At 44.0% G+C, this 22,484-nt stretch overlaps 1 protein-coding gene across 1 annotated transcript in view; it reads right to left on the bottom strand.

The window, feature by feature from the left end:
• Positions 1–22,484, bottom strand: part of LOC145355535 (semaphorin-3E-like) — a 280,261-nt gene that overhangs the window by 71,881 nt on the left and 185,896 nt on the right. The window contains exon 6 of the mRNA XM_080207783.1: positions 6,786–6,902. Within this exon, the coding sequence (XP_080063909.1) occupies positions 6,786–6,902 (117 nt within the window). The remainder of the gene's footprint in view (positions 1–6,785; positions 6,903–22,484) is intronic.

Raw genomic sequence — 22,484 nt, 5'->3', positions numbered from 1 at the left:
TGGTTTTAATTTTACAGAACTCCCAAGATTTGTCACAGTCCCATTAGATTGGAAGATAGCAAATGTAACTTCATTATTCAAAAAGGGAGAGGAGAAAGCAGGAAACCATAGTGCAGTTAGCTTAATATCTATAGTAGGCAAAATATGAGAAAGTATTATTAAAGATATTACATTAGGACAGCTGGAAAAGGTCAAGTTAATCGGGTGAACTCAATGTGGTTCTGAGAAAGACAAATCATGTTTAACCAACTTTCTGGAGTTCTTTGAGGAAATAATGTGCTGTAGATAAAGGAGAAGCTATACTATATTTCCATAAGGCATTTGATAAAATGTCACATCAAAGGTTATTGCAGAAAATAAAAGTTCATGTTATAAGGGTAACATATTGGCATGGTTAGAACACTGTCTGATTAACAAGAAGCAGAGAATCAGTGCAAAGGATCATTCTCAGGTTGGGAAGATGTAACGGGGGAAGAGGGTTTAAACTAAATGAAAAAGGGATGGGAATCTATGCAAAGGATCAGAGGAAAGAGAAACTGCAAGAATAAGAAGGAAAGGAGAATGAGAAAAGTGAAAGATAGAGAAACCGAAGGCCAAAACCAAGCAGGACCACAGTGAAAAATAATGAGAAGGGACATGGATATTAAAAAGATGAGTGTTAATGCATGGAGCATTCATAATAAAGTGGATGAATTAATCTTGTAAATAGATGTAATCAGGTATGATATCGTGAAGATTACAGAGACAGGGCTACAGGGTGATCAGGGATGGGAACTAAACATTTAGGGTTTTGTCGATTGAAGATGAAATTAACTCCATTGTGAGGAACGATTTTACCTCCAATGATGTCAGAACTGCCTGGGGAGAGCTGAGAAACCTGACGGGGCAGAAAATGTGAGGAGGGGTTTGTATATAAACCTCCAACTGTAATAGTGAAGTTTGGAATGGCATTAAACAGGAAATTAGAGATGCGTGTGATAAAGGAACATCTGTAATGATGCGTGATTTTGATCTGCATGTGGATTGGGTAAATCAAATTAGTAACAATGCCGCGGAGGAGGAATTCCTGGAGTGAAAACAGGTTGGTTTTCTGGACCAAATATTGAGGAACAAACTCGGGTCAGGCAATCCTGGCCTGGGTATTATGTAATTCGAAAGGAATAATTGGCAGTCGAGTTGTCTGAGACCCCAGCGGGATGAACAGTCCATGAGATGATGAATTCTTCATCAAGCTGGAATGTGTCAGAGTTGATTCTGAGACTAGGGTCCTGAATCTCAATAAACAAAACTACAATGATACAAGGCATGAGTTGGCTGTGATTGATTGGGAAATCTTACCTAAAGGGATGATGATGGTTAGGCAATGGCAAACATTCGAAGACCACATGAGTCAATCGTTTACTCCTGTTTATTCCTGTCTGGCAAGAAAGTAAAACTGGAAAGGTGGCCCAAGGATGGCTTACAAGGGAAGTTAGAGATAGTATTAGATCCAAGGTCAGAAAGAACACCAGACCTGAGGATTGGGTGAAATGTAGAATTCAGCAAAGGAGGCCAATGGACTGATTAAGAAGGGGAAAATAGAATACGAGAGTAAACTTATGGGGAACATAAAAACTGGCTGTAAAAGTTTCTCTAGCTATGTAAAGAGAAAAGAATTGGTGAAGATAAATGTAGGTCCCTTACAGTCAAAAACAGGGGAATTTCTGATGGGGAACAAAGAAACAGCTATCCAACTGAATACATACTCTGGTTCTGTCTTCACAAAGGACACAAATAGCACAACAGAAATAGCGGGTACAAGAACAAAGAACAAAGAAAATTACAGCACAAGAACAGGCCCTTCAGCCCTCCAAACCTGCACCGACCATGCTGCCTAACTAAAACACCCTACCCTTCTGGAGACCCTATCCCTCTATTCCCATCCCATTCATGTATTTGTCAAGATGCCCTTTAAAAGTTACTATTGTATCCACTTTCACTACCTCCCCTGGCAACGAGTTCCAGGCACCCACTACCTTCTGTGTAAAAAATCTGCCCCATGCATCTCCTTTAAACTTTTCCCTTCGCACCTTAAACCTGTGCCCCCTAGTAATTGACTCTTCCACCCTGGGGAAAAAGCTTCTGACTTTCCACTCTGTCCATGCCTCTCATAATCTTGTAGACTTCTATCAGTTCACCCCTCAACCTCCGTCACTCCAGTGAGAACAAACCAAGTTTCTCCAACCTCTCCTCTTGGCTAATGCCCTCCATACCGGGCAACATCCTGATAAATCTTTTCTGTACCCTCTCCAAAGCCTTCACATCCTTCTGGTAGTGTGGCGATCAGAATTGAATACTAAATTCCAAGTGCGGCCTAACTAATGTTCTATAAAGCTGCAACATGACTTGTCAATTTTTAAACTCAATGGCCAATGAAGGTAAGCATGCCGTATGCCTTCTTGACTACCTTCTCCATCTGCATTGCCACTTTCAGTGCTCTGTGTACCTGTACACCCAGATCCCTCTGCATATCAATACTCTTAAGGGTTCTGCCTTTTGCTATATATTTCCGATCTGTATTAGACCTTCCAAAATGCATTATCTCACATTTGTCCCGATTAAACTCCATCTGCCATCTCTCCACCCAAGTCTCCAACTGATCTATATCCTGCTGTATCCTCTGATGGTCCTCATCGCTATCTGCAAATCCACCAACCTTTGTGTTGTCTGCAAACTTACTAATCAATCCAGTTATATTTTCCTCCAAATTATTTATATATATTACAAACAGCAAAGGTCCCAGCACTGATCCCTGAGGAACGCCACTTGTCACAGCCCTCCATTCAGAAACACACCCTTCCACTGCTACCCTCTGTCTTCTTTGACTGAGCCAGTTTTGTATCCACCTTGCCAGCTCACCTCTGATCCCGATTGACTTCACCTTCTGCACCAGTCTGCCATGAGGGACCTTGTCAAAGGCCTTACTGAAGTCCATGTAGACAACATCCACTGGCCTGGCCTACCCTCATCAATCATCTTTGTCACTTCCTCGATCACGTTTGTGACACATGATCTCCCCTTCACAAATCAAACCTCCCCTCTCACTAATGCATCCATTTATTTCCAATTGGGAATAAATTCTGTCTCAAAGAATCCTCTCTAATAATTTCCCTTTCACTGATGTAAGGCTCACCGGCCTGTCATTACTTGAATTATTCTTGCTACCCTTCTTAAACAAAGGAACAACATTGGCTACTCTCCAATCCTTTGGGACCTCTCCTGTAGCCAGTGAGGATATTGGAAGATTTCTCTCAAGGCCCCAGCAATTTCCTCCCTTGCCTCTCTCTGTCTTCTGGGGTAAATCCCATCAGGTCCTGGGGACTTGTCTACCTTAATGTTTCTCAAAAACCCCAATAAACCTCTTTCATTTTGATCTCAATAAAACTCAAACAACCGACACATATTCTCCCAGACTCATCATCCACAAAGTCCTTCTCTTTGGTGAATACTAACACAAAGTACTCATTTAATATCTCGCCCATTCCCTCTGGCTCCACACATAGATTCCCTCCCTTGTCCCTGATTGGGCCTCCCTGGTCACCCAAACAAGGTTCCATGAGAAAGAGGAACTGAAGGAAATCAGTATTGATAGAGAAAGTCTGTTGGTGAAAGTGATGGGATTGAAGACGGATAATTCACCATGGCCTGATAATCAACATCCCAGAGTACTTCAGAAAATAGCCCTAGAAATTGTGGATGCATTGGTCATCTTCCAGGATTCTATAGAGTCTGAAACAGGTTGGAGGGAATTAGAGACCAATGAGCCTGATATTGGTGGTGGGGAAATGCTGGAGTCCATTCTTAAAGATTTTATAGCAAAGCACTTGGTAAACAGTGACAGGGTCAGACAGAATCAGCATGGATTTATCAAAGGGAAATCATGCTTAACAAACCATCTGGAATTCTTTGAGGATGTAACTAGTGGAGTTGATGAGGGGGAGTCAGTGGATGTGTTTTATTTGGATTTTCAGAAGCCCTTTGATAATATTTCACATAAGAGATTAGTGTGTCAAATAAAAACCAATGGGATTGGGGATAGTGTATTGAGATGGATAGAAAACTGGCTGGCAGACAGGAAACAAAGAGCAGGAAGAAATGGATCTTCTTCCAAATGGCAGGCAGTGCTAATGGGGTGCCACAGGGATCAGTGCTGAGACCCCAGCTATTCACAACATATACAATAATGATTTAGATGAGGACACTAAATATAATATTTCCAAATTTGCAGATGACACAAAGCTGGGTGGGTGGGTGAGCTGTGAGGAGGATATAGTGATGCTTCAGTATGATTTGGACAAGCTGAGTGAGTGGGTAAATGCATGCCAAATGCAGTGTAATGTGGATAAATGTGAGGTTATGCACTTTAATAGCAAAAACAGGAAGGCAAGATATTATCTGATTTGCTATAGATTGAGTGAAGGGAATGTGGAATGAACCCTGGGTGTCCTTGTACACCAGTCACTGAAGGTAAGCGTGCAGGTGCAGCAGGCGGTAAAGAAGGCAAATGGTATGATGGTCTTCATAGCGAGAGGATTCGAGTACAGGAACAGGGATGTCCTGCTACAATTATAAGGGGTTTTTGTGACACTATACCTGGAATAGTGTGTGCAGTTTTGGTCTCCTTATCTGAGGAAGGATGTTCTTGTCATGGAGGAAGTGTAGTGAGGGTTTACCAGACTGATTCCTGGAATGGTGGGACTGATATATGAGGAGAGATTAGATTCGGACTATATTTATTGGAGTTTTTTTATTCAGTCATTGGACGTGGGTGTCACTGGTTGGCCAGAATTTATTGCCCATCCCTATTTGCCCTTGGAGGTCAGTTGAGAATCAACCACATTGCTCTGTAGGCCAGCCTGGGTGAGACGGCAGAATTCCTTCTCCAAAGGACATTACTGAACCAGATTTTTTTTTCTGACAATTGGTAGTGGTTTCATGGCCATCAGTAGATTCTTAATTCCAGATATTAGTTTTAGAAGAATGGTGAGGGTGGGTTCAGATCTGATAGAAATCTGTAATATTCGAACAGGATTAGGCAGGGTAGATGCAGGAAGGATGTTTCCCATAGTGAGAGAGTCCAGAAGCAGGGGTCACTCTCTGTGGATACAGGGTGGACCATTTAGACATTTCTTCACCCAAAGAGTGGCGAGCCTGTAGAATTCACTGCCCAAGGAAGCAGTTGAGACCTAAACATTATGTTTCAGTAAGGAGTTAGATAGAGCTCTTGGGGCTAAAAAATCAAAGGATAGAGGGGGAAAACTGGAACAGGTTACTGAGTTGGATGATCAACTATAATCATAATGAATGGTGGGGCAGGTTTGAAGGGCTGAATGGCCTCCCCTGCTCTTGTTTTCTATGTAACAGATGGTATACCATAGGGATCAGTGTTGGGATAGGGCCTGGGTGGGATTGTATTCACTGCAGACTCAAATGGGCTGAATGGCCTCCTTCTGTACTGTAGAATTCTATGAATATGGTCTGTTGTGGATTATTGCTAATTTCCCAACAACCACAAACTATTACGTGCGTGACATCTTTCTCAATCTCTCTTAAGCTCTGACCTATCCCTGACCAACCATTCTGCTCCACCTCCCCTTGGCAAACCACCCCCCTCACCCTAACTCTCCAATGAGATAATCCGGCACAATTCTGCCCCTTTTTCAGCTCTGAAGAAATTAAGTTTGTAAGTCTATTTATCAATGTCACAAGTAGGCTAACATTAATTTTGCAATGAAGTTACTGTGAAAATCCTCTAGCTGCCACACTCTGGTATCTGTTTGGGTAAAGAGTGGCCAATATACCTAATAAGCATGTCTTTTGGATTGTGGGAGGAAACCGGAGAACCTGGAGGAAACCCACGCAGACCCGGGGAGAATGTGCAAATTTCGCACAGACAGTAACCCAAGCCAGGAATTGAACCTGGGTCCCTGGTGCTGTGAAGCAGCAGTGCTAACCACTGCGCTACTGTGCTGCAAGTCATATGGACTCAACTGTAGCTCTGGTTCTCTCTCCACCTATGCTGCCAGACCTGATTTGATTTGATTTGATTTATTATTGTGACATTTATTGGTATATAGTGAAAAGTGTTATTTCCTGCATGCTGTCTTGCATTCTGTTCATTGAGTACATGGGGAGAAGGAAAAGAGAGGGTGCAGAGTGCAGTGTTGCCGTTACAGATTGCGTGAAGAGATAGCTCAGCTTAACATACGATAGGACCATTCAACAGCCTGAGGGTAGCAGGGAAATCTGCAAAGTTTATCCAGCATGTTCTATTTTTATGTACCAAATTGTTCGCTTATTTTACAAAAGAATGTCTGATGGAGTTCTCTGTTACCATTCCAACAGTATTGTACTTTTAAACCTTGACTCAGTTTCTCTCAAAGTGCCAGTTCATGCTGGACAAGGTCCTTAAACACCTCCAGTGACATCGCAATTATGATTCTGAACCTGGGACAGAAAGCAGCTTTCTGATGGACTCAGGAATGAGCAGATTACACTCGATGTACGAGCCTGTGATGTCATCTCCTTCAGATTGTGGTTTTTAAAGAACTGTTTAAGTCCAATCTGAAGTTTTGAAAATAAAAAAGGACCAGAAAAACAGTGAGTGCCTCCCACTGTCCCAAAACTGAGATCAAATAAGAATATAATCAGTTATCAGCTCCATCTGAGACTGTGCCTGGGCTCAGTTAGCACTGAGAAAACCATCATTTCATATTAACTTCACCCGAGAGAAACTGAATGATTACCTTTCAGCAGTCGCTCATCGTGTTCTGTTCTGGTTGTAGAATGGTAACCCAAACTTCGAAATATTGCAGGGTCCTCTCCAAAATAATCAGTGTACAGGCCAATATATAACTTCCCGCCTGAAACAGAATATTCAGAACACGTTTGAAGGGTTTGTGTTTCTCTCGTCCTGTAACAACTTCTTTTCTTCCCAATCTCTGTTGATATTTTCCTGCTGTTTATTTTCTGTAAAAAGTCTGACAATGCCAGGTTTCAGTCCAACCGATTTATTTGACAGTAAACTCACAAGCTTTCGAGGTTACCCCCTTCATCTGGTGAATGGAGAGTTCTGGCCTCAGACAGAGCATATAAAGCACAGACAATTTACAGATTACTGATTAGAATGTGAATCTTTACACCTAACCTGCTGTTCAAGTCTTGAAGTGGCTGATAATGTGAGTGGAAGGAGCACTGATCACAGTTTAAAGAGATGTGTACTGTCTCCAGACAGTACAGTAAGTGAAGTTTTGCAAACCCAGGCAAGTCACAGGGGTTACAGATAGTGTGGCATGAACCCAAGATCCCTGTTGAGACCGTCCTCATGTGTGCGGAACTTGGCTATCAGTCTCTGTTCAGCGACTCTGCGCTGTCGTGTGTCGTGAAGGCCGCCTTGGAGAACGCTTACCCGAAGGCCAGAGGCTGAATGCCCATGACCACTGAAGTGTTCGCCAACAGGAAGGGAACAGTCTTGCCTGGTGATTGTCGAGCGATGTTCACTCATCCGTTGTCATGGCGTCTGCATGGTCTCCCCAATCTACCATGCTTCGGGACATCCTTTCCTACAGCGTATCAGGTAGACAATGTTGGCCGAGTTGCAAGAGTATGTACCGTGTACCTGGTGAATGGTATTCTCACGTGTGATGATGGTATCCATGTGGATGATCCGGCATGTCTTGCAGAGGTTGCTATGGCAGGGTTGTGTGGAGTTGTGGTCACTGTTCTCCTGAAGGCTGGGTAGTTTCCTGCGGACAATGGTCTGTTTGAGGTTGTGCGGTTGTTTGAAGGCAAGAAGTGGGGGTGTGGGGATAGCCCTGGCGAGATGTTCGTCTTCATCAATGATATGTTCAACATATCGGAAAACCGCACCGATCTCCTCAGAAGACAAACACAGGACATAGTGGGCAGAGTACCCTTCGTCGTCCAGTACTTCCCTGGAGCGGAGAAGCTACAACATCTTCTCTGGAGTCTTCAACATATCACAGACGAAGACGAACATCTCGCCAGGGCTATCCCCACACCCCCACTTCTTGCCTTCAGACAACCACATAACCTCAAACAGACCATTGTCCGCAGCAAACTACCCAGTCTTCAGGAGAACAGTGACCACAACACCACACAACCCTGCCACAGCAACCTCTGCAAGACATGCCGGATCATCGACATGGATACCATCATCACACGTGAGAATACCATCCACCAGGTACATGGTAAATACTCTTGCAACTCGGCCAACATTGTCTACCTGATACGCTGCAGGAAAGGATGTCCCGAAGCATGGTACATTGGGGAGACCATGCAGACGCCATGACAACAGATGAATGAACATCACTCGACAATCACCAGGCAAGACTGTTCCCTTCCTGTTGGCGAACACTTCAGTGGTCACGGGCATTCAGCCTCTGACCTTCGGGTAAGCATTCTCCAAGGCGGCCTTCACGACACACGACAGCGCAGAGTCGCTGAGCAGAGACTGATAGCCAAGTTCCGCACACATGAGGACAGTCTCAACAGGGATCTTGGGTTCATATCACACTATCTGTAACCCCCGTGACTTGCCTGGGTTTGCAAAACCTAGTAAAAAGTATGACAACACCAGGTTTTAGTCCAACCGATTCATTTGATAGTAAACTCACAAGCTTTCGAGGTTTCCCTCTTCGTCAGGTGAATGGAGAGTTCTGGCCTCGGGCAGAGCATATAAAGCACAGACAGTTTAGAGATTACTGATTAGAATGCAAATCTTCATACCTAACCTGCTGTTCAAGTCCTAAAGTGGCTGACAATGTGAGTGGAAGGAGCACTGAGCACAGGTTAAAGAGATGTGTATTGTCTCCAGACAGCACAGTGAGTGAGGTTTTGCAAACCCAGGCAAGTCACAGGGGTTACAGATAGTGTGACATGAACCCAAGATCCCTGTTGAGACCGTCCTCATGTGTGGGGAACTTGGCTATCAGTCTCTGCTCAGCGACTCTGCGCTGTCGTGTGTCGTGAAGGCTGCCTTGGACAATGCTTACCCGAAGGTCAGAGGCTGAATGCCCGTGACCACTGAAGTGTTCGCCAACAGGGAGAGAACATTCTTGCCTGGTGATTGTCGAGCGATGTTCATTCATCTGTTGTCGTAGCTACGACAATACATATCTCTTTAACCTGTGATCAGTGCTCCTTCCACTCACATTGTCGGCCACTTTAGGACTTGAACAGCAGGTTAGGTGTAAAGATTCGCATTCTAATCAGTAATCTCTAAACTGTCTGTGCTTTATATGCTCTGTCTGAGGCCAGAACTCTCCATTCACCTGACGAAGAGGGAAACCTCGAAAGCTTGTGAGTTTACTATCAAATAAATCGGTTGGACTAAAACCTGGTGTTGTCACACTTTTTACTGTGTTTACCCCAGTCCAACGCCGGCATATCCACATCATGTTTATTTTCTGCCCTTTATTTCTCCATGTTTGTTCTACTTTGCTCATTGTTTTTCTCTCTCAAATTCTGTAAATTTGTTCATCTGTCTAGCTCATCTGTTTCTCCTGGAATCAGAGAATCACATAGTGCACAAGAGACCCTTTGGCCCATCAGATCTGTACTGACATGTATATGTTATTCACTAATCTTTGAGTTAGCTCATGGGAGTTCCTTTACTTGTTTATTGACCTTGTCTTTTACTTCGTTAACGAAAGGTACAATACAGCAAGATGGGACACCAGTCCAAAATTGCCATCAGGCGGAGGAAGTGGGGGAGGAGGTGGCGGGGGGGGGCGGTTTGGGGGTGGGGGGAGACATTTATAAAGCAACAAGACTCACAATGGGGGGTAGATTGGAGGTTGCTGCTGGATCAGAGATCCCTGTGTAGCCCTGGACCTCCTCAAAATGGCAGAAAATGTCAAGACAACCCCCGTCATCAACCTTGTAGAACTTTCCAGCAATTCTGTTTTTTGCATGTCTGTCATTCCTGAACAGTTACTTCACCAATCAAAGATTTAATCTGGTTCTATAAAGTGGGAAAATAAACTAGTTGGTGAATTTGTAATTTTTTCCAATGTTAGTGACTGTTTTATAGTCAATATTGTGTGTATCTAATCACACAGAGGCTGGTGAGTGTCTGGAACAAGCTGCCAGAAGTAGTAGTAGAGGTGGGGACAATTTTGCCATTTAAAAATTGAAAGGGATTTCAGTTATATGGGTAAGGTGGTTATAGAGGGACATGGGCCAAATGTGGGCAACTGGGATTAGCTTAATGGTAAAAATTGGGCAGCATGGACAAGTTGGGCCAAAGGGCCTCCTCCATGCTGTAAATCTCTGTGACTCTGTGATTCTATAACTCAAGCTCAGGAAATAGAAACTACACCAAGTTTTAAATAATCTGCGCATCATTGATCAAAATCAGGATTTTTTTTAACACTTTGTACTTTGCTTAAACATCCAAGTGTTCAGATTAACAAACTCTTCTGAGGAAGAATTGAAAGCAGTTTAGCAAATAAACCGTTCCCTCCCTGCTGTGTGAAGTGTGGCAATGCTGTTTGCTTAGGTGGCAAAGGTTGAGAAGCACAAACAACAATTATTCACAGCTTTAATGATATTTTTTGAAGGAGCAGCTAATTTCCAATGGATCCTGTGGGTATTGGCAGTTTCAGCCAGCAACACTGATAACTAATCAATTAATATCGCAGTGAGAACAAAGTGGATGCTGATCAATAAACTTTTCACTGTTCCACAATGGAATTCATTACATCTCAGTAAGGATGATCATTTCCTCAGTGGGAAATTTCACAGATGGCCTTTCAACAAGATATAGCAGCTTTCTTTCCCAATAAAGTTGTCATGAATTTCTCTTTGTGATATGACGAGGATGGACAAAGGATTATCTGCTAACTCAGTCTCATTACTGCCAGATTCAGCACCAATCTGCCCAATCACCGTGAAAATCAGCTCCCAAATCACTTGTAGTTCAGTTTCCAGAATTTTATCTCGATATCTCTTTAAGCCTCTTAAACTTAACAGTTCCATGGTACCCCTGATAATTAACAAAAAATATTCAAATAAAAGCAATGGAAATGCATTCCAATATTTAATTTTGTTCAATGTTCTTCTGGTTCTTCTCAAAATGAAACAATTGGAATGAGATTGCAGAAAAATTTAAGGAATTGTACTATGTACAGTTCTGGTCAGCCTAAAATAGAAAGGATATTGTTAAATTAGAAAGGGTGCAGAAAAGATTTACTAGGATGCTACTGGGACTTGATGGTTTGAGTTAGAAGGAAAAGTTGGATAGACTGGGACTTTTTTCTCTGGAGCATAGGAGGCTAAGGGATGATCTTATTGAGGACTATAAAATAATGAGGGGGGGCATAGATCAGCTAGATAGTCAATATCTTTTCCCAAAGGTAGGGGAGTCTAAATCTAGAGGGCACAGGTTTAAGGTGAGAGGGGAGAGTTACAAAAGTGTTCAGAGGGGCAATTGTTTCACACAGAGAGTGGTGAGTGTCTGGAACAAGCTGCCAGAGGTAGTAGTAGAGGTGGGTGCAATTTTGTTTTTTAAAAACATTGAGACTGTTAAATGGATAAAATGGGTATAGAAGGATATGGGTCAAATGCGGGCAATTGGGATTAGCTTAGGGGTTAAAACAAGGGGTAGCATGGACAAGTTGGGCCAAAGGGTCTGTTTCCATGCTGTAAACCTGTATGACTCTAACTTCAAAATTTTGCTCCATCTGTAAAATATTCTTCTACTTTTTAATTAAAATATTCTGGCATCAAGGAGCCCTAGCAAAACTGGAGTCAATAGAAGTCAGAGGAAATCTTTTAAAAATGCTTTTTAAAAGACAAAATTGTACTTGCCTCTATTACTATCTCTGGCAGCTCTTTCCAAACACTCACTACCCTCTGTTTGAAAAATTGCCCCTCTGGACATTTTGGAGAGTAACTCACCTCCTGACTTATTAAGCCTTTCCAAAATCCACAAGTCAGGAGTGTGATGGATTATTCTCTACTTGCCTGGATGAGTGCAGCTCCAACAGGAAATTCAACTCTCTCCAAGACACGGCAACCCTTTTGATTCAGACCCTTTTCACCGCTCATACCCTCTGCCACTGATGAAGAGTGCCAGGCTGTGTGCCTTTTATAAGATGTACTTTAGCAACTCAAAAAGCCTCCTCTAAAAACTTCCAAACCCATGGACCATCTCCATCCCTGACATAGGCAGCAGCCAGGTGGTAACACCACCACTTGGGAGTTCCCTTCCCAGTCAGTCACCATCCAGGAAGTATATCCCGTTCTTGTTCCTTCACTGTCACTGGGTCAAAACCCTGGAACGCCAGCCCTAGCAGCACTGTGGGTGTTCTTACATCACAAGGACTGTGGCGGTTCAAGAAGTTGGCTCACCACCACCTTCTCAAGGTCAATTAGGGATGGACACCAAACTTTGACTTAGTGACACTCAAATCTCATGGAACAATAAAAAGAATCACCATTAGGTGATGCTCAGACATGTAGACTGGAATTTTACCACGTGGCCTGACCCGGAATTAGGGCGGACAAGGTTCGCAGAATGGAATTCTCTATTGGCCTCGGTGGAATTTTACGAGCCTCACCGGAGCGAGGGTGGGATTTTCTGACCATTCCCATTGGTGGGATGTTCAGGTCACTCCGACAGCGAACGTCTGCTGTGGGTTCATCAGCTGTGGAAGGTTCAAACAATGGGAAACCCCATTGACAGCGGTGGGACTGGAAGATCCCATCACCGGCCAATGGCAAGCTGACTCTGCCACTGCAGGGCATGCTGTAGGAGGATGGAACAGTCGCTGTAATTATTGAGTCAGACTGATACGACAGAGAGCCTACCTTTCCTGAAGTAACTGCTCTACTGAAAGCCCAATTACAGCAGGAGATTCCCAGGAGGACAGGAGAAAGCCATTAGGGATGTCCAAAAGTATCCCCATAGAGACCAAACATCCTCATCAACTCAGATCGAATTGGTGAGTGAACCAAGTGGAGAAGATTGGGAAAGCAGTGAACCCATGGACAGCCATCAGTGATATTAAAGCATCAAAGTGAGGGCAGAAATCCCCAAACAACCTTTGGTCCGACTCTTTCAAACCCAACTTGCCCCGTATGTGTCAGACTGTGCAGATCATGTACGGAATTTATCAGTCGTTCAGAACCCCCCAAAACAGAAAGGAAAGAAATCCTCCTCCATCACGAGGGGCTGCTTCAAAAGGAGAAAGTTTCAAATGCACGGTGAGAGAGGCTCTCTCTGTTTGAGTTTTACTGACACAGCGTATGTCACAGTTTGAAGATTTGTAAGCGGCTCTAAGCTGAAGTTTACGCTCTGTGAAAATGAAGCTCTTTATTACAGGGTGGTGGTTTATATGAGAATATATTGCACACAGATCTGAGACTGATCTCAAAGAAAAAGACCCCAAAGCCTGAGACCAGAGTGCTGGTGATCGAAACACTTTGTCATTCACCCCCACTAATCACATTCCTCACACCAGTCTATGCAGCATTCAGTAATAACAGAGCAAATCATTTCACATCCAGCCATCCTTCGGGCCCCAAAGTAAGTTTGCCAGTTATGTGGTTTGACCTGTCCTGAGCACAATATTGAGTGCATTAGTTAAAGGGGTGAATTTTCCCATCCTGCCCAGCACAGGAACCGGAGGAGCGAGGGGCGGACCATTGGAAGGTGCGTTGATCTCAGGCAGAATTCTCTGGTTTTATGGTGATCGTGACCGGAAAATTGTCCAAAGTAATTTTTTCTTTATTTTTTCATGGGATGTGGGCACCGCTGGCTAGGCCAGCATTTATTGCCCATTCCTAATTGCCCTTGAACTGAGTTAGGCCATTTCAGAGGGTAGTTGAGAGTCAAACACATTGCTGTGGCTCTGGAGCCACATGTTGGCCAGACCAGGTAAGGATGGCAGATTTCCTTCCCATTCCCCAGTCAATGGCAGGATTGACATGCTGACAGTATACATTGCAAAGAGGCATTGTGTATGTATGTTTTCCACAATAAGAAGTCTCACAACACCAGGTTTAAATCCAACCAGTTTATTTGACCATACTTCCAGCTTCCCAAACCTTGAGCTCTGAAATTCCCTCCTTTAACCCCTCCACCTCTCTCCATTAACCCCTCCACCTCTCTCCATTAACCCTCACACCTCTCTATCACATTCCCTCCATTAATCCCTCTACCTCTCCATCGCAGTCCGTCCATTGACTCTTTCAACTCTCTATTGCACATTCACTCCATTAACCCGATGTTTATGTGGAATACGTCCTGGTGCTCCAGTTTCTTCTCACAGCCCGAGGTATGCAGGTTAGGTGGATTGGCCATGAAAAATTGCCCCTTAATGTCAGGGGGAATAGCAGAGTAAACATGCAGGGTTACAGGAATGGGACTTCGATGGGATTGTTGTTGGTCCAAGCTCAATGGGCCAAATGGCCTCCTTTTGCACTGTTGTCTCTATGATTCTACCATCATTCCTGTGAAGTACTTTGGAATCCCTGTTAATGCAAACCTTTGTTGTTGTTGTTGTAATGTCTCGATGTGACCTGGTCATCGATTTATCCAGAGTGTAGCCATCACGACAGCCATTCAGAATGACTGCAAACAGCTGGCCCAGCTGTTCTTACAGAAAAAAAGAATAATTTATATTCTGGAACCTGCAGTGAATGATTTCCCAGACTCACTCAAGTTAAACTGCAGATGGGAGCCATTATTCATCTCCTGGATTTGACAGTAAATGAGAATCTTTTGAATAAATTGTTATCTACTTCATAAATCATCATTTTCCACCACCTCTCTCAGTGCATGACCCGTAACTAAAGCCAGATAAGTAGATGTTATAGAATTGATTCCAATATGAATTCTCAAATGTCGCCTATCATACTTTGCTATCTATGATATGAGTGTTGGGATACAGCGTCGCTGCAGTAAATATAACATAAAGATATGAAGCTCTGCATTTTTCATAGAAGACAACATTGAAGCTATTAATGTTCACCGCTATTAGAAAATAAATCGGCTGACTACCTTCAAATGAAGCACATCATTCAAAAAGAGAGGGAGACAAAAAACAGGAAACTACAGACAGGTTAGCCTAATGTCTATCGTAAGAGAGTCATAGAGTCATAGATGTGAAATTTCCGTTCTGCCCGCCATGGGAATCATAGCGGGTGAGGGGCGAGCATGCAAAGATCCATCGACCTGGGGTGGAATGTTCCAGTTTCGGAATGAGTGTGGCTGGAAAATCACACCCATCGTGCAGACAAGGCTGTTTGCCTCATGGAGTCTGTACCAACAATAACTACCACTAAAGTCGCGCTAATCCCATCTTCCAGCACTTGTACCAAATCATAGAACATAGAACATAGAATAATCCTTGAATAATATAACATTTCAAGTGCTCATCCAAATATTTTTAAAGGTTATAAGGTTCCCAGTCTCCACTACCTCCCCAGGCACCGCATTCCAGATTCCCACCATCCTCCAAGTGAATTTTGTTCCTCAAAACACTTCTGAATCTCCTGCCCCTTTATCCTAAAACTGCCTCCTCATAGTTGACCCCTCAACCAAGGGGAACAGCTGCTTCCTATTCACTCTGTCCATACCCCTCAGAATGTTATACCCCTCAATCTTGTCCCCCTTCAGTAGGAATAACAGATGTGTTGAGTATAGGGCTAACGGGAGGACTTTGAATAGTGTGGATGAACAGAGGGATCTAGGTGTATGTGTACATAGATCCCTGAAAGTTGGGAATCAAGTAGATAAGGTTGTTAGGAAGGCATACGGTGTCTTGGCGTTTATTGGTAGGGGGATTGAATTTAGGAGTCGTAGCGTCATGTTGCAACTGTACACAACTCTGGTGCGGCCGCACTTGGAGTACTGTGTGCAGTTCTGGTCCCCACATTACAGGAAGGATGTGGAGGCTTTGGAGAGGGTGCAGAGGAGGTTTACCAGGATGTTGCCTGGTATGGAGGGGAGGTCCTATGAGGAGAGGCTGAGGGATTTGGGGTTGTTTTCGCTGGAAAGAAGGCGGCTAAGAGGGGATCTTATTGAAACATATAAGATGATTAGAGGTTTAGATAGGGTGGATAGTGATAGCCTTTTTCCTCGGATGGAGAAAGCTAGCACGAGGGGGCATGGCTTTAAATTAAGGGGTGGTAGTTATAGGACGGACGTCAGGGGTAGGTTCTTTACCCAGAGGGTGGTGAGGGATTGGAATGCCCTGCCTGCTGCAGTTGTAAATGCGCCTACTTTGGGGGCGTTTAAGAGATCTGTGGATAGGTTTATGGACGAAAAGGGATTGGTTTAGGTTAGAGGGTCATTGTTTTTTTAACTGGTCGGCGCAACATCGTGGGCCGAAGGGCCTGTTCTGCGCTGTAATGTTCTATGTTCTATGTTCAGCCTTCTCTGCTCTAAAGAAAACAATCCAACCCCATTGAATCTCTCATTTTTATTCAAATGCTCCATCCAAGATAATAACCTAGCCACCGGGAAAATGTTATTAAGGAAGCCACAGTAGGACATTTAGATAGGTTCAAGGTAATCAGACAGAGCCGACATGGTTTTGTGAAAGGAAAATCTAGCTTAACCAACTTACTGGAGCACTTGGAACAAGTAACCTGTTTTGTGGATAAAAAGGATGTGCTTTGTGGATGTGTTTTGTGGATGTACTGCATTAAGGTTTCTAGAAGGCATTTGATAAGGTACCACATCAAAGATTATTGCAGAAAATAAAAGTTCATGTTATAATTGGTAACATATTGGCATGGATAGAAGATTGGCTAACTGACAGTAAGCAGAGAGTAGGCATAAATGGCCATTTTTTAGTAGTGTGTGGTATAACACAGGGATCAGTGCTGGGGATTTATAGCATCATAGAAACCCTACAGTGCAGAAAGAGGCCATTCGACCATTCGAATCTGCACCGACCGCAATCCCTCCCAGGCCCTACCCACATATCTCTACACATTTACCTGCTAATCCCTCTAACCTACACATCTCAGGACACTAAGGGGCAATTTTTAGCACGGCCAGTTGATCTAACCCACACATCTTTGGACTGTGGGAGGAAACCGGAGCACCCAGAGGAAACCCATGCAGACACGAGGAGAATGTGCAAACTCCACGTAGACAATGACCTAAGCCAGGGATCGAACCCAGGTCCCTGGAGCTGTGAAGCAGCAGTGCTAACCACTGTGTTACCCTGCCGCCCAACACATTACTCAAGTTTTACAATTGATATTAATCACTGGGATGGACGTTTGCCAAATTTGCTGATAACATAAAGACATGTAGGGAAGTAAATTGTGAAGAAAAGATAAAGAACAAAGAACAAAGAAAATTACAGCACAGGAACAGGTCCTTCGGCCCGTCTAAGCTGAAGATGAGGCGAACTTTGTTTCTCTCAATGTTGAGAGTCTCTGGGACTCTCTACCTCAAAAGGTGATGGAAGCAGAATCTTTGAATGTTTTTAAGGGGGAAGTGGATGGTCTCTTGACAAGCACAGTGGGTGATAGGGTTATTTGGGGTAGGGGAGATGCAGATTTGAGGTTACTATCATCATAGAACCCTACAGTGCAGAAAGAGGCCCTTCAGCCCATCGAGTCTGCACCAACCACAATCTCACCCAGGCCCTACCCCCGTATCCCTACACCCTCTAACCTATGCATCTCAGGACACTAAGGGGCAATTTTTAGATGGCCAATCAACCTAACTCGCACATCTTTGGACTGTGGGAGGAAACCTGAGTACCTGGGGGAAATCCACGCAGACATGAGGAGAATGTGCAAACTCCACACAGACAGTGACCCAAGCTGGGAATTGAACCCAGGTCCCTGGAGATGTAAAGCAGCAGTGCTAACCACTGTGCTACCGTGCTGCCCAGATCAGATCAGCCATGATCTTATTAAATGGCACAGCAAACTCAAGAGGCCACTGATTCTACCTCTTTCTCGTGTGTTCCAAAGTCTACACATGTGCAATGTTATTTGGAAATGAGGAAGGCACTGACTGATTTCTCCCAATCCTCCATAAAATTCAGAACACTGTTCTTCTGGTCATGCCTTCAGGTGAGAAGAATCTTTGTTGCTGAGAACAGTCTGTGGCATAACCCTGTGTGTGGATCCATTCCACAGGGAGCTGGTTACCCTGCAGGGATCACACAGGGTCTGGCTGAGCAGAGACTCCTGCTCTTTACCATTGGTGGAGGGGTTTGCAGCCTGGTTATCAACCTGAATGCAGCTTCTGTTACCGGCGGGTCCTGATGTGGTACATGCACCTTGAGGTAGGGATGCTCCACCAGGCTTTTAAATCTCGCTGATGGATTTGCATTAAAATAAATGAAGGTTGAGAAATGAATGGACTTCCTAATAGACCAAACTGATATCCCAGGAAAATGATCGGCATGATTCCGTTCAGAGTGTTTAACATCATGATAAATAATCATTGCTGCTTATCAACTTCTTTAACCCTGAAGGATTATTTATACAAGTGCAACATCAGAATTGAATAAAAATGTCATTTTTCTTGAAAATTTTAAATCAATCTTTTTTATTCTTTGGGTCCCTTTTTATCTCATTAATCCCTTTAGCTCTTGGGGCTAAAGCAATCAAGGGATATGGGAGGAAAGGGCGATCAGGGTATTGAATTTGAGAGGGTGGCACAGTGATGAGCACTGCTGCCTCACAGAACCAGGGAACTGGCTTTGATTCCCAGTTTGGATCACTGTCTGTGTTAAGTTTGCACATTCTCCCCATGTCTCCACGGGTTTCCTCTGGGTGCTCCAGTTTCCTCCCACAGTCCAAAGATGTGTGGGTTAGGTGGATTGGCCGTGCTAAATTGCCACTTTCAGCCTGATTTTATCAACAAGTTGCGCCTGTTTTTGGGTGCAAACACTTGGTAAAGTTGGGCGTGAGGTAATTAGCGCGATCCGCACTCACCTCCGTGCCGATTCCCCCTTTACCAAGCGGCTAAAATGCTGTGATCGGTCTGTGTGGCAGGGCGAAAGGTGGATAAAGGGGACAGTTACGTTTTGGGGTGGAGCTTTGGGGGCCATCGCTCCCAGACTGCGTAAAGCTACGGCAGGGGAGCGTTTTTCGATTTTTGTTTACTGTGCTTGTGCAGTTGGGGACTTGCCGATTGGAGCTGCAACGTTTCGGGTGTGATAAGCCCCACCCACAGCACAATTCGGACCTGTGATTTTGTTTTGGGCAGAGTGTGTACAGGGACACCTGAGAACAGGCTTCCAAATCAGACCTGAATTGCTCCCAGATATAAAATGGTAAAATCACACCCTCAGTGTGAGGGGGATTAGCAGAGTAAATATACAGAGCGATGGGGATAGGGGCTGGGGAGGATTGTGGTTGGTGCAGACTTGATGGGCTGAATGGCCTCCTGTAGGTATTCTCTGATTCTGTGATGATCAGCCATGGTTAAAATGAATGGTGGAGGAGGCTCAAAGGGCCAAATGGCCTTCTCCTGCTTCTAGTTTCTTGTTTCTATGTAATTCCACCTTTCCTTCCCTTGCTATGAACAGACTTCTCCCACCTGGGACTAAATCCTGAGGCAGGGGCAGGGATGGGAACTGAAAACCATGTCACTGAGTGAATATTTCAGTAGATTTGCCAATGGGATCTGAGTTTGGGAATCATTGAGGAGGTTAATTTTTTAATGTCTTGGACATGCAAAATGTAAAGGCTCAAAGTGGATTAAATAAATCTCATATCCTGGCCACCTTTTCACAGAACCTTGGTTTCTAAAATAAATGATTTGTGAGGGTTTGAAAACATGTTTTACAGGCTTCTGTAGATTGTCATTGTGAACACTTGTTATTTTCAGACCTTTCTTGGACTCGGTCTACCATTTGTGCACTTCCAAAATTCCAGGTGTGTTTCCTGTGCACATAAATATGCATTTGTGAAAAGAATGGAAAAATTGTAAAGCTGGCTGTAACTTGTTCCAATACTTTCAATGGATTCTATGGTATTATGTCTTGACACTTTAATTATTTTCATTGTCTCCTTGCTTCTATTTCTCTGCTCTCTGAAGCATCACGTTGGCCTTTGAGACAATAGATCCTTTGCTATTTGTTCTTTAAAAATAGACAATTTCAGGTCTGAACTTGTTCTTTGTACAGCTGCACATTCAATGGTGCAGTTCCCATCAATGAGACGGTGAAAAGACCCATCTTTAAACCTCAGGTTAACATTTCAAAAATAAATACAGCTTAAATATATCATTTTCTGAATGTAAAATATAAGTAAAAGATAGCGTGGCACAGTGATTAGCACTGCTCCCTCACAGCGCCAGGGCCCTCGGTTCAATTCCAGCCTTGGGTCACTGTCTGTATGACATCTGCACATTCTCCCCATGTCAGTGTAGCTTTCCTCTGGGTGCTCCAGTTTCCCCCCACACCCCAAAGATGTGCAAGTTAGGTGGGTTGGTCATGCAAAATTGTCCCTGAGTGTCAGGGCATTACGAGGCTAGTGCCTGGAGGGATTATTATCGGTGCAGACTCGATGGGCCAAATGGCCTCCTTCTGCATTGCAGGAATTCTATGACTTACTTTTACTCACCTTTATCAATCTTCAGAATATCTGACACACATTGAACTAAGTAATACTTTTGACATTTTGTATATGACTAAGGAGAGTTTGATGAATGGACAGTTAATCTAATTTCCCAGCAGTCATAATTGATGTCATTATTGAGAGCAATCTTGCTCTTTGTCAAACACAAGCAGAAACACCCTCGATGACAATGCAGCACTCCCTCAGTACCGGACAGTATTGAGTGATAAAACTCCCATGTTGGGGTTCAATCCAGAGCTTCTGATTCAGAGGGAAGTGTGTGCTGAGCTGAGCCAACACATCACTCCCGGTGTATTATAAACTGGAGATTTATAGGCAGCACAGACAAAGGGTGGGAATTTCCAGCCCCGCTCATCCCAAAACCGGAAAATTCCATTCGAGGTCAACATTTGCATGGTCCGCTTGTCCCCCCACCCTCCACCCACCCCCACCCACCCCCCCACCCTCCCCCTGGCCAGGTGAGACAGGAAAATTCCCCTCAAAGGATCTGGGATAGGGCAGGAGGTTTTAGCTGAGACAGATGTTTGGATCTATTGAGGGTTATGTCATATTCACAATTTTCAAAAATAAACTGTACTCGGGAAGTGACTTTTCTTTTAAAAATAGACGTTAAAATGCTTTAAGAAATGATTGCTGAGAGTTTGACCTTCCCGTCTGAAATGAACAAGTGAACACGTTCCAGGCTAAGAAATGTCTGTCATTACTCATCCCCTGAAACCAGTCAACAGATGATTCCTGACTAGAATGGGTCATTCGAAAACCAAAAAGTTATTTGTCTCAAACTCCCAGAGTGAATGTCTACAAACAGTAGAAAATCCACTGAAATATAACATCATTTCATAGCGAGGGGAATTGAATATAAAAGTAGGGAGGTCTTGCTGCAACTGTACAGGGCATTGGTGAGGCCACAGCTGGAGTACTGTGTGCAGTTTTGGTCGCCGCACTTACGCAAGGATATTTTGGCCTTGGAGGGAGTCCAGAGGAGGTTTACTAGGCTGATGCCGGAGTTGAGGGGGTTGAACTATGAGGAGAGGCTGAATAAACAGGCTTGTACTCGTTAGAGTTTAGAAGAATGAGGGGAGATCTCATTGAGACATATAAGATGTTGAATGGGATGGATAGGATAGAAGTGGAGAGGCTCTTCCCGCTCAGAAAGGACAGTAGGACTAGAGGGCACAGCCTCAGGCTAAAGGGGGGGGTGCGGTTTAGAACGGAGTTGAGGAGGAACTTCTTCACTCAAAGGGTGGTGAATCTCTGGAATTCTCTGCCCGTTGAAGTGGTGGAGGCTACCTCACTCAATATTTTTAAGATGCGGGTTGATAGGTTTTTGATAGGCAAGGGGATTAAGGGTTATGGGGAGAGGGCGGGAATGTGGAACTGAGCCACGACAGATCAGCCATGATCTTATTGAATGGCGGGGCAGGCTCGAGGGGCTAGATGGCCTACTCCTGCTCCTATTTCTTATGTTCTTATGTTCTTATCATTTTGGAAAAGGAGATAGTAAGAATCCACATGGTAAGGCAGCAATGTTAGTCTCCCCTTTAATCTTTAGTGCTATCTGTGAGACACAACGACAGTAGAGAAACAACAGCAGCTAAATGACCACTAACATCTGTACCCACAAAATTTGGAGGCTGCAACATCACAAGGTCTCCAAGCCTGTTTCCTTTTCAAGTCCATCTATATAGTAAACTGACTTCCTGGTAACAGGGATGCCAGTGACTTACTTGGTGACCTGCAGGAAGTCCATCGCTTTGGGAGAATCTGGGAATGTCTCTGGTATTCGACTTTCTCTATTGAGTTCACCTCGGTGGATTGGCTAAGCTAAGTGACACCTTAGTGTCCAAAGTTGTGTA

Source organism: Carcharhinus amblyrhynchos, chromosome 19, assembly GCF_965287045.1.
Source record: "Carcharhinus amblyrhynchos chromosome 19, sCarAmb.v2.hapA, whole genome shotgun sequence".
Classification (NCBI taxonomy): Eukaryota; Metazoa; Chordata; class Chondrichthyes; order Carcharhiniformes; family Carcharhinidae; genus Carcharhinus; species Carcharhinus amblyrhynchos.
This window is presented reverse-complemented; position numbering and strand designations above follow the sequence as displayed.